General features: G+C 42.1%; 1 protein-coding gene across 6 annotated transcripts; it reads right to left on the bottom strand.

Moving 5' to 3' along the window:
* Positions 1-1348: 1348 nt before the first annotated feature.
* Positions 1349-12784, bottom strand: LOC136539124 (ent-copalyl diphosphate synthase AN1, chloroplastic-like). 6 transcript variants are annotated; one of them, XM_066531064.1, is made up of 13 exons: positions 12415-12784; positions 11721-11903; positions 7012-7115; positions 6168-6870; positions 5956-6076; positions 5693-5805; positions 4552-4778; positions 4266-4381; positions 4057-4155; positions 3729-3965; positions 2845-2971; positions 2516-2761; positions 1349-1738 (listed from the first exon to the last, which is right to left on the bottom strand). In XM_066531064.1, the coding sequence occupies exons 1-13, from the start codon at positions 12476-12478 to the stop codon at positions 1514-1516; spliced, it is 2565 nt and encodes an 854-aa protein (XP_066387161.1). In that variant the 5' UTR covers positions 12479-12784; the 3' UTR covers positions 1349-1513. The 6 variants fall into 6 exon arrangements, with proteins under 6 accessions (XP_066387161.1, XP_066387160.1, XP_066387163.1 ...); XM_066531063.1 differs by having other exon boundaries at positions 6168-6873; XM_066531066.1 differs by having other exon boundaries at positions 7024-7124.
* Between the last annotated feature and the right edge of the window lie 406 nt (positions 12785-13190).

Below are 13190 nucleotides of genomic sequence, written 5' to 3' on the forward strand. Positions count from 1 at the left end.
AAGCATATATATAAAATCAACATTTCATGTGATAATGTATAAGAATGTGATGAAATTTCATATGCTCATGTTCATGCATGCTTGGATGATGCTTGTGCTCATGAAACATAAGTGCCAAATACAAATCTTAACACCAGGTTGTTACAAAGACACTGCATGAATGGCCGAAGGAACAACATATGGTCATCGCGGTGCTCGGAATCTCATATGAAGACTGTAAAGAAACATGTGCATATTTTCTTTCAGGGTTTCATTATTTCTCACCCTATGAATCCTTTCATATAATACTACAAAATTCCTGCAGCAATGCACGAGGTGTTATCTAGTATATAATATAGTTTGGGGTGCATGTAGTAGTTTGTATATTAGAGAGGTCCAAATACAACAAACATAGGAGGATGAGGGGTGCATGGAGAATGGGGAGGAAGGGGCTCCTGAGCACTGTATTTGTACTTGGTGTTCAATTCAATGGGTTGGCAAGTACAATGGAAAAGGGCTCACTTGCTGGTGATTCATTTGGCATGGGTGCATGCATGGGAGCTCGGGAAAATCTGCAATATACATACTGACCACATGATTGTACAATAGGCATTGGAGCCCTCATGTAGAATATATGGACAAAGATTCTAAATGTCCTATGAAAGTGTGCTAGGGCTTAGATGACCTTGCTCTACAACCTCTATTTGTCATGTTGTTGTTTATATTATTTTTCTTGGTTTTGTTCTCGCAATGTGTTCTTTTTCTACAATCTTTTCCCTCCTTTTACTTTTGATGTTGTGTTTTGTACTTTCTTTCTGTTTATAATGAAATGGCACAAGCTTATACATGTGTGAGTAAAATCAATAAACAAAAATGGATATAAGAAGATATTATCATTACAAATGTTTAATAAATGTGATTTACACTTAGGAATGGGATGCTACAAAGGGTAGTGCATTGAAGTGAGTGGGCTATGACTTAGGCGATGTGATAAGGGCTTCATGTGATTTGAAGATGGAGATTACTGCTGTCACAACCAGGAAGCATATGGCTTGTGGTTCTCTCTAACTATGGACATGGTTTTGTAGAGAAAAAATTAGAAATTTTAATGATTTCTACAAAATTTTTCTAGTTTAAAGGTTCAAATATCTTGAAATACTAGAAAATCCAAGAATTTATTCTCAATATTTCATAAATTTGTTATTTTAACATGTCTTTCTTATTAGTTCTTTAATAACTATGAAATGTATTTTGATGCTAAGAAATCAGAGAAGTTCTCCAAAAAAAATTCAAAAGGTTCTAGGAATGAACTTAGATAACACTTACCATGCAAAACTGTTATTCAAATGAACACCTCTATCCACAATATGATTACTCATATAGAACATTCTTGATATTACAACTACACTAATTTCCATCCTAAGCGACTACAAATAAACTTACAATTGCATGCTTCCACTACCATTACTCCTTATGATACTTTCTTTATGTACACATTTACACCTAAACCTAATGATCTACCACTTAAACGTTTTTAAACGGGCTCGAAGATAACCCTGGAAACATGACTATCAATGATATGTTGTGGGCAATGACTAGCATAGTATGAACTTCTTAGGACATTCCATAAGGTTTGCTTGGTCTTCTTATTGGTGGTTTTCTCATCAGACCTCAGGAGCAGAGATTGAGCAAGTTCTTGCATATTCAACTCGATTTCCTTGTCAATGCAATTTATTGTTGCTTCATTCTTCTCGGCATCCTGCGCATGGTATGATTAGTTCGACATGTTGGCATGAAAAACTAAAAAGATTTTATGGAAAACATGATTTATATGTACAAATTATCAACAATTTTACTTATTCTAAATTAGTGGTCATGGAACATATTAGAATTCATGATTGCTATAATTGTCGAGAAAGAAAGTATCTATACTTTTCTTAAATATATATTACAAAAAAGAAAGATTTGATATTACTTTGGTCATGTACCATATAGAGATTCAAAAGTAAATAAAAATATATTCAATAGCATTTCAAATATAAACTTACTCACTTGTCCTTAGATGGAAATATGACTTAAGGAAGGATTACTTATACATGTGAGTAATAGCGATGATGAAACTAGAACAATATATGGAAATTTAGTTAGCATCTAAATTGCAGGAAATAAAGTTTGTTTGTACGATATTGCATTGAATAAGGTTGAGGTAATTTGCTAGTGTAGATATTTTGAAGATCGGAACTCACGAAATATTGAAGTTAAATATAGCCGTAAACTTAGGTTCTAAACTCACTAAGCCATCAAAAGGTATAGAAAATCTACACAAACAGTTGACCTGACCCCTAACTTGAGGTTGCAAGGAACTAGGAACAAATTCTAGTCTTTAGTGCAGAATTGAGGTGCTAACAAATAGTTATATATGCAATGGTTTGATTCTCAAATTATTATTTTCCCCTAAGGGAACAATCATTGTATCATACATATATCTAGCTATGCACAAAGAGTAAAAATAATTTTATTGTGATAAAGGGTATACCTGGGAAAGTAACACCTTGTGGTTAAGACCGTCACAAGTATTGCATGTGAGTTGAATAAACCAATCACTATCCTTGTTGTTTATCACTGATACAGCCTCACCAATTCGTCCAGCACAAATCTCAATAACCTGGACTAAAAGCAAATATGTTTGCCTGTCGTGAACCATGTATTGTGGTTCTATACCATTGGATTTGTGATATTTGTTTTCTTCCTTATTTGCCTTTTGCAGCATCCATTCGGTCCACTATAAGTGTAGACAAAGATATTAGAATGATTGTTGAGAAGACATCGGTATAATCTAATTAAGCACAAGTGAGGATAACTTACTGCAAGACTCAGTAGACTGTGTATGAACCTTTGTCCTTCATGAATTGGCAATGCTTCTTGTGCCAATAAGTTAATAAATCTTTGAAGTGCCCTCTCGAGAATAGCATCATTAGGATTTCTTTTAAGCCTAAATTTACCGCTTATGTCAGAGAAATAATCTTCTCTCAATTTTACATAGTACGTAATAGGTGCCATAGTAAAAATGGAAGATAAATGTTAAAAATGGAACACCTACAATTAAATAGGTCACTGTAAAATGCAATGTGAATTAAAAATTGCATCATCCACGTAAAAGCATCTAGAGTATATATCAACAATAAACTTATGCAACTTTTCATGGAGGTCATAACTTATGAAGCATTCATAATACATCAAAATTTAAGTGGCATGCCATATTGGCCACCGAAGTATAGCACAATCAATCCACATGACTTGACAAAAAGGAAGGTTAAATGGCTACCACTATTGACCATAACAGGGCTTACAACAAAGAATATGATGCCATCTTTACCTCATTTGTAATATATGTAAGTAATGCACATAGTATTGACTCATGCAATAAATGATAAGTGTGAGGATTAAAATTTAGAATCGAAAGAACAATGCACATTCTGAATATCATAGATCAATGGTACAATTAATTGTTATATATATCATGTGATGAGTATACCAAATATTATGTAAGTACATAATTCCTAATAGCTAAAATGATCATTATTGATATTCCTATAATTATGGAAGTTATTTGCTCTATTACTCAAATTATTTTCTATTTTTCATATTATTAAGAAACTAAACATCAATGATGCTTGGTACATGACCTGTGCCACATGATGATTCATAAATGGATACAATGCTCAACTAAGGTAAGGTGTAGTACTCACCATGATACATCACTTCCTTCATACAGACAGTGCACGAAACATTCTAATCTCTTCTTGTCCGCCAAAATGTCATTAAGATGTGTAGAAATGGCATTGGCAATCATTGATGTTCTAGCCCATGCAAGCCGCTCAGCAGCACGACTAGGTTCATAAATGCAAGACGCAGCTAAAAAATAAGCTCTTAAAACATCTTGCGGTTGCACTCCAAAAGTGTCAAGGCAATTCTCTATGTACCACCTAAATATAGTGCCAAAATATTTTAAATTAAATGAAAGTTAACCTTCCAAAATAAAATTCATGAAATGAAATATGAAATTATGGTGTTTACATTTGAAGCTCATTAGACTCAAGCTGATGTAGAGCTTGGCAACGGTTGAAATCCATTATTGCCAAATCAAGATATGTGTCGTTATTGACAAGAGGCATCCTGCCAAAAATGGCCCCGCACATATAAGTAAAGCATCTCTCTTACTTTGACTAATGAATATGCAGCATAGTTTATGAACAATTTTTTAGCTATGAAGTATAAGTGTGCACCTGTAGAGGGTCTTTCCAATCCAAACATCATCTTTACCGCCATACTGATCTAGATAGGTTCTTGCCTCGACACGAGGCAAGCTTGCATACCAAGGGAAGTCTAGTGTATATTGTACCTATCGATCAACATAGACATATGTGTTATCATATATTATTTGGAAAATATTTTTGTACATAGCATATCGGCATAAAAGGGCACAATCATGACCTTTATGGAAAAATATTTTCGCCTCTATTCATGTTTCAATCGATCTAAAATCATCAAATGTAGAATAGTTTGGATTACCTCGCCAGCTAGATCCTTCGCAATGATCCATTTGTCACGGAGCATGCCTTGGGCTTCTCTTTGTCTGAGAAACTCATATGAGAAAATCCTAGCACGGTGCAATACATCGTCCCCTTGAAAAGCTATCTGAGAGGCTCTGTTGAGGTTGTACATCCCAGTGACGGCTTGAGTTGATTGCCCCACAAAACAAAAGAACTGTCCATCTTTCTCAAAATTCTTAAACACACCTACAGAACACGATCGACTTATGTCTGAGATGTAACATCTTAATGAAGTTTGAAGAGCAGAGGGGATTGTGTGAAATACTTTTGACATTTATATCATGCTGTTCATTATATATATATATATATATATATATATATATATATATATATATATATATATATATATATATATATATATATATATAGGGAGAGGCTATTCAGCAGCCGGCTACAAAATAAGTTATTCTGTAGCCACCTCTATTTACCATAATTTTATATACTAATTTACCATAATGTCAATACATATTTACGATAGTTGGGTTACTATAACACATGTGAATATTTACCATAACGTTATAGTAAACCACTTAGTAAGAAGTTACTGTAAATCTCGTAAATTAACATATATATATATATATATATATATATATATATATATATATATATATATATATATATATATATATATATATATATATATATATATATATAGAACTACTATCCTGTAGCTGGCTACAGAATAACTTATTCTGTAGCCACTTTGAGTTACGATAATTACTATGTTATTTTACGAGATTATAGTAACTCCTTACTAAGTGGTTTAATATAACGTTATGGTAAATATCCCCATGTGTTATAGTGACCCAACTATCGTAAATATGTATTTATATTATGGTAAATTAGTATATAAAATTATAGTAAATGGAGGTAGCTACAGAATAACTTATTTTGTAGCCGGCTACTGAATAGCCTCTCCCTATATATATATATATATATATATATATATATATATCACTTCACTAGTTAGCTGAGCATCGGTTGGTTCACCACAGAAACTTGCTACTAATTTTATGATTAGCCTATTTAATTTGTGTTTGCACTCAGCTAAACATAAGTCAATGAGATATTTAAATTAAACAGGGGAATGGTCTCTATACTTGGGGAGACATTGTATCCATGTAGCCTTAGTAGTCGGAAAGCCATAGCTGTGTCATCCACATCTTTTACAGTAGAGTTCCTAGCCCAGCAAATCCCATCTTCAGTCCAGTGCCTACAAAATGAGAAGACAAGCCAAAGAAATTCACCATAAGGTTTGGTGCCCACTGTCACTGAAGCTTAGTGTTGCCATGCATGATATATCTGCCTTTACATGGTAAAACAATAGTGCTGAAAAGAGGGGATCGATCGCAGAAGCAAAAACCTGTTCACATAGTCCATGCATTGCTTAATCTCTCGTTGGAAGTAGCGGGAGATCCCGAGTCGCTCTAACCGATCAACGACCCAGATGTGCTCAAAAAGATCGACTGGATAGACATTGGGGACTGAAATGGTGACGACAAACAATTTGAGATGAGTATCTAATATTGTGAGCATTCACGTACATATATGCTATGTCATGGACGATCGACATACCTCCTCCATCGAATTTCTTGACAATCCTATCGATATATTCGAAGCACTTCTTGTCACCAGTTTGCATAAGTGCATATGCAGTAGACGAAGGAGAATACAAGAATGATCCATCTCTTGATTGGAGATTCAGAAGCCTTGCCCAGTCCAGATCAGGCATTCCTTCAAGGCTATGCAGAATGGACGTAGGGACTCTATGCATCATGTCCTTTGGGATCCTCTTCAGCTTGATTTCCCTGTTGGAGTATATGCTCTGCAAAGCCGGGTGATCATACGGGAAGTCAATGCCCAGGTTCCTAGCTGTCTGAATGAGAGAAGGGAACGCGATCTCGAAGCCGATGGGCATCGACTCCTGCTCTTCCTCTGCTAGTCTCCACATATTCGCGTGGAGAAACGAGAGCCCTGCCTTGCATTTTTCAGGCTCGAGAGACCATTTCGTAAGTGCAACGACGCAGGCGAGGGTGTTGATCATGCGGTCATAGGCAGAGAACAAGGCCGAGTCGCCCCAGGAGCCGTCAGGCAGCTGGTGGTCGACGATCCAACGCACGGTGGCCGGGAACTGGGGCTGGGAGCCACCGCCGTCCAGCTTCGGCACCAGCGCCACCCACGCCGTGTCGTACGCCGAGATGCTGATGTCCCCGTCGTTCATTGATCTTAGCATCGCCCTCACTTGATCGATAAGTGGCTGCAGCTCTGTCTCATCAGCCTGCTATATACATGCAAATTTAATTTCAGCAACAAACTAAACTTATAATTATGGGATTGATTATACCATCTGTCGTCCCTGTCCAGAAAACAAATGTCGTCCAGAAAGAAAGAAAGAAACATCTGTGAAAAGAAGACGTACGGTATGTACCACCTCAGGGATCACTTGGTAGTCATCAAGATCTTGTGGTTTGCCTGGCCATTTCGCAGTTTCAGTCTCGGTTTCGACACGGGTGGTCTGGAACACTGCAGGTGCTGACAACTTTCAGTTAGTTTATTTGCTTCAAACCCAACACCAACACTGAAACATTTCTGTACATTACAAGTAGTTAGTTTCTGCCGGGATGCAAGTTTTGATTACTCTAAGCCATTGGGCTGAACTGAAACTGAAACTCATGGAAATGAACTAAACTGGATTTAATTTCAAAGCAAGAAAACTGAAGAAAATGATGTGAGTGATCAGATTGAGCTACTGTTGATGTTAGGTACCCACATACATCTCTAGTAAGTGTTCAGCATGAGACATGCATCAAAGGATCAAGAACCTGGCCTGAGCAGAGTAGTGCCGTCCAATGCCCACTACCAACTATAGTATAGCAATAGAGCATCAGAACATTCAGCACTCCATTACCCATATTGCATTCTTTTCTCCCGGCCCCATATAAGTACAGTAAGCTAGACAGGAATCCAATAATGATCAGAAGTTAAGTTGGCCTGATATAAGAAACCAAAATCAATTAGATTTAACTTTTCTTATTTACGTTCCGGGCCCGCCTCTAAAATTTTCCTTACAAAAGTTCTTTCCTACCCATCAGATTCTCTGCTGTGAGCGCGAGTACATGCATGATCTTGGCAAAAACTAAAGATACCTCTGCGGTCCAGTCTAATCATTTGTTTCGGACAGTTGGTTGTAAATTCCATATCTACGACGATATTCCTGATTGGATATTTGATCTTTGTGTTCATCAATCATGCACCAAGTTGGTCCACTGGCTACTTGGCTAAAAAGAACAGCGGGGTACAATTAAAGAGGACAGGATCCCTTAGCATGCTGCATCCACACATAGAGATACCTTTGTGATTGAGGAAAGTCCACTAAGGATTTGGGCTCAAGAAACAAAGAGGACAATGTGAACAGTTACCATAGAATCAATCACACAACAAGAATCTTAATTTCGCAGTCAACTACTGTTGAGCAGTACGGTTGATAGCGATCGACGTTCCATCACCCACACATGCATCGAACGATCGCCGTGAATGGGTTAAAGTTCCTTTCATGGTTAGCGCCTTAAAGCTTCTCCGAGAGTCTCTTTAAATCCTCACTCTCTAAATCATAATTTGGAGAGTCATTTGCATAAAAATCATTTTCTATATCTTTTCACTCTTCAATAGTTTTTCTATATCTCATGAGCAGTCTAGAGAGTCATTCTCGTTTTCTATTTTGGACTAGCGAAAAATTCAGAATAGAAGATGGCTATATTTGGATAACCATTTAGATAAGTCGTTGGAGGATAGTTTTTTTACCAAAATCTTTATTTCTAACATTTAGGAATGAAATAGAGAGTGCTCTCTAGCTAATAAATAAACTAGCAGATTTTTTTTTCAAATGAATAAATAAATAATGAAATGTGAACCTTGTGAACTTAATAAAAAAATTAAATCTTTGCAGTATTGATACAGTGCAGAATACCAGGAATTCATGTTACCATAAATAGTAGTAAACCTGGTATGTACTCTTTCCTTCCCACAAAGAGTGTCACTCTTGTTTTCCAAGAAGTCAAATGTTTTTAACTTTAACCAAATACAGAAGGAATCATTAATACTTATGGTGCTTAGTTAGTATTATTAGATTAATCCTTAAATATATTTTTATAATAAACTTATTTGGAGATACAAATGATGCTAATATTTTTTTTTCTATAGGTCTAGTCTAACTTAAGAAAGTTTGACATGAATATAATCCTAAGTGACAACCTTTTTTTGGACAAAGGGGAGTAGCTATTATTAGATTTTTTTGGAATATTAACCGCTCATATATACACTACCGGAAACGTCAAATTTGCCGAGTGTTTTTGTGTTTGCCGAGTGTATTCACTCGGGCACTCGGCAAACAAGTTCTTTGCCGAGTGCTGCCATAAAAACACTCGGCAAAAAAAAACACTCGGTAAAGAGGTAGTTTGCCGAGTGTAAAAAAAACACTCGGCAAAGATGGGGTTTGCTGAGTGTTTTTTTTACACTCGGCAAAGGGAAAAATATTTTTTCTGGGAAAGAAAGAGAAGAAAAAAATGAAAAAAAAATCTTTACCGAGTGCCCAGATCTAGGACACTCGGCAAAGTAAAAAAAATATTTTTTCTGGGAAAGAAAGAGAAGAAAAAAATAAAAAAAATCTTTGCCGAGTGCCCAGATCTAGGACACTCGACAAAGTAAAAAAATATTTTTTTCTAGGAAAGAAAGAAGAAAAAAAAAATCTTTGCCGAGTGCCCAGATCTGGGACACTAGGCAAACGAAAAAAATATTTTTTTAACCCCAGCGGACGTGCCCTAGGTCTCCCCGCACGCTCCCCTTCTTCCCGCGCCGCGTCCGCACGCCCCCTCCCCTTCTCCGCGCATGGGCGCGCGCCGTCCCCTCCCCGCGCACGCGCCGCCCCTCCTCCCTCTCAGCCCTGGCACGGCCCCGCTCTCCCATCCTCCCTCTCCGACGCCGGCACGGTCCGCCCTCCCCTCCTCCCTCGCCGGCGCACCTCCCTCCCTCCTCCACCGCGTCCACCAGATCCGGCCCTAGCGCAGGCGGATCCGGCGACGGTGGCGCATGGGGAGGCCCCCTCCTCTCCCTCTCTTCCCACCGCCAGCGCCCCTCCTCCTCCTCTCCCTCCTCTCTCTTCCCCGGCGGCGAATCTAGCGCTGCCGCCCCCTCCTCTCTCTTCCCCGGCGGCGGATCCGGCACGGCCGCCCCCTCCTCTCCCTCTCTTCCCACCGCCGGTGCCCCTCCCCCTCCTCTCCCTCCTCTCTCTTCCCCGGCGGTGGATCTGGTGCGGCCGCCCCCTCCTCTCTCTTCCCTGGCGGCGGATCCGACGCGGCCGCCCCCTTCTCTCCCTCCTCTCTCTTCCCCGGCGGCGGATCCGGCGCGGTCGCCCCCTCCTCTCCCTCTCTTCCCACCACCGGCGCCCTCCCCCTCCTCTCCCTCCTCTCTCTTCCCCGGCGACAGATCCGACGCGGCTGCCCCCTCCTCTCTCTTCCCCGGCAGCAGATCCGGCGCGGCTGCCCCCTCCTCTCCCTCTCTTACCACCGCTGGCGTCCCTCCCCCTCCTCTCCCTCCTCTCTCTTCCCTGGTGACAGATCCGACGCGGCTACCCCCTCCTCTCTCTTCCCCGGCAGTGGATCCAGCGTGGCTGCCCCCTCCTCTCCCTCTCTTACCACCGCTGGCGTCCCTCCCCCTCCTCTCCCTCCTCTCTCTTCCCCGGCGGCAGATCCGGCCCGGCCGCCCCCTCCTCTCCCTCTCTTCCCCGGATCTGGCGGCCGCGCCCTCCTCTCCCTCTCTTCCCCGGCGTGGCGGGTGGTGGCGTGGTGGTGGTGGCGGCGGTGGCGTGGTGGTGGTAGCCGGTGGTGGCTCGTGGCGGCGGCCGTGAAGCCGGGGAGCGAAGGCGAGACGTAGGGGAAGGGCGCCGCCGAGGAGACCGGCCGGTGGTGGTTTTTTTTATTTTTCAAAAAAAATGTTTGTGGTGGCTTTTTTTCAAAAAAAATGTTTGCCAAATGTATTTTGGGCACTCGGCGAAATCTTTGCCGAGTGTCCGACAAAAAACACTCGGCAAAGTCTGTTTGCCTATAAAAATTCACCGAGTGTCGTTTACGGAGTATCACACTCGACAAACCCTTTGCTGAGTGTTTTTTAGGCTTTGCCGAGTGGCAGGGGCACTCGGCAAATCTCTTGATTCCCGTAGTGATAGAACAAGCGTGTGGTAAATTTGAGGGGAACGGAACTATTTTGCAGTAGGCCTTTTGGGACTTTGTGGCAGAGGCCTCTCTGCCTCTTCGTCAGGGGTCATGAACGACGGCGCACGTGCGACTTTGGTATTTTTACAACGCCTGTTGTCCGTGTGATGCGTACGTGTCACTTGGCTGACTATTGCGGAGGAGTATATAGAGGTTTGGATCTTTGGTGTGTAACGGTGTTTGTTTTAGTTGTTTCGGTCGCTTCAGTTGTGTTGTTGTAGTTTTTTGTTGTGTTGTAGTCTCGTTGTACTACCCAGTCTGGGTATCTTCTTCTTAATATAATCGTTCGTTTCAAAAAAATATACTCGTTCCATTATTATATATTACTCAAAGCAGGAGACGATGGACGGCCAACGAGAAAGACAAAATAATGAATTAGCTAGATTTTGTTGGGGAATGGCACTCCGATCCTATATGTATATAGTTTCCTAAATTTTGTCGGTAAAAACGTAAATAACTTATAATTTAGAACGAAAGGAATACTAGTATATATAAGTAGTCCTAGCACTCAGAAGCTAATAATAGGGTCATATAAACAAAACGGCCGGGCTGATTAATAAGTAAAGCCAAATTAGGAAAAGCACAAAACTTTTTGTTCTGGGCTTTAGTAAAAGCAGCAGCAGGGGATATAGTAAGAGGAAAGCGACAAGCGCGGGTGCAACATGGCAGAGAAAGAGAGCGAGGCTACGACGGGCGCAGCGCGGCGCAGCACAGCATCTGTGACTGTGAGTGTTTCGTTCATCAAATCAACACGTACGTATAATGCAAGAACCCAAAAAAAAACAGAAGAGATCGAGAGCATCTATATATCTGTGTGACTGACTGGGATGATGATGAGAGTCAAATGACCATGCAACTATACCTTTAGCACTGGATACGTTGTCGGGCTGCTGCGTTGTCGTCGCCGGGGACGGGGCCTGCTGATGCTGCTGCGGTCTCCACCACCCGGCGAGCCCGCCGAGCCTGAGGTTGCCGCGGGGCCCCGTCGCGCCCGCACCTCCAGCATCAGCACCTGCTTTGCCATGGATACGGATACGGCATGGACCTGATTGACGAGCAAGTGAAAGCAGAAAAAGCAAATTAAAGCAATGGTGAGGAAGCCGCAGGCCGGACGGTCGTAGTACAGGAAGAGGAGCAGCCGAGCAGGAACTCATCAGGCCGGACAGACAAAGAAAGGCACAAAGCAACCCCTAGCACTGCAGGAGACTAGCTACAGGAGATATTATTGATCGGGCAGCAGCAGCAGCAGCGCAGGTCTCTGTTGCTTATGTTTGTTTCTTTGTCCGATTGCCTATCGGCCTAAGCCTAAGACGACGAGGAACCAAACCCAGATACGTACAATTTTTTTATTTATTTAAACCCAGCCAAGATTAATGTTTGTATTGTATAGCAACCGAGGAGAGGACTATGCAAAGCTGAACTTTGTTGAAACAGAGGTTATTGTTTGGATTGGATCGCAGCCATGCCAAAATATATATATGATGACACAGGCGAAGATAGAGATCGATAGACATGGAACCGGCCGCCGGCTGACCCGGGCGCGGCGGAGCTCGTACCTTTGAGGACGACGCGAGGAGGGAAGAAAGGTGAGGATGATGCGGCCGGCAAGAGGGGCTGCATGCTGCCGCTGCCGCCGCCGCTGCGCCCCTCGATCGTTGGAATTGCAATGCAGGCACGCGCCGCTCGGTTCCGGCACCGGCACCGGCACCGGCACCGGCACGGCCGACGACGGGACCGGGAGACGATAAGGATGGATGGATGGGTGTTTAATTTGTGCCCGGTAAAACACAGAAACGCCCCCAGGAAGTCAGTTAAAAGGCACCAAAAACGCACGGTAGCTATTAATAGGCGGAGCAAGTATGGCAACTAATCATTTTTCATTCAATTCATTGGGAGAGCGAGGGATATATAGAGAGGATAGCAGCAGATGATATTATATTGTGAGCGCCTAAGCTATAGCTAGCGTAGCGTGGTATGTATATATAGCAGTGTAGCACAAAGAGAGGGAGGGAGTGTGCCAGCGCGTTGTCTGCTGCCTGCGATGCGCGCGAGGGCCGGGCCGGGCCGGGCCTGACCTCACGTATCCTACCCAGGAGTTAGGTGTATGACTGGGAGTGGGAGTGGGAGTGGGAGTGGGAGCAGCAGCCAGCAGGCGAGGAGGCCGCCCGAATGATTCTCGTGCGGGGACGCACCGGCTAGCGGACAAAAACCCACCACCGTTTCCCTAATTCCCTCTCGCTATGCTGCTGCTGCTGCTGCCTAGCTTTGTTGTGAACGGAACGGGTGGTGAGAGACGGACATTCGTCACCCCGTCACAACAAGATGCCCTCCA

This window comes from Miscanthus floridulus, chromosome 2, assembly GCF_019320115.1.
Source record: "Miscanthus floridulus cultivar M001 chromosome 2, ASM1932011v1, whole genome shotgun sequence".
Lineage (NCBI taxonomy): Eukaryota > Viridiplantae > Streptophyta > Magnoliopsida > Poales > Poaceae > Miscanthus > Miscanthus floridulus.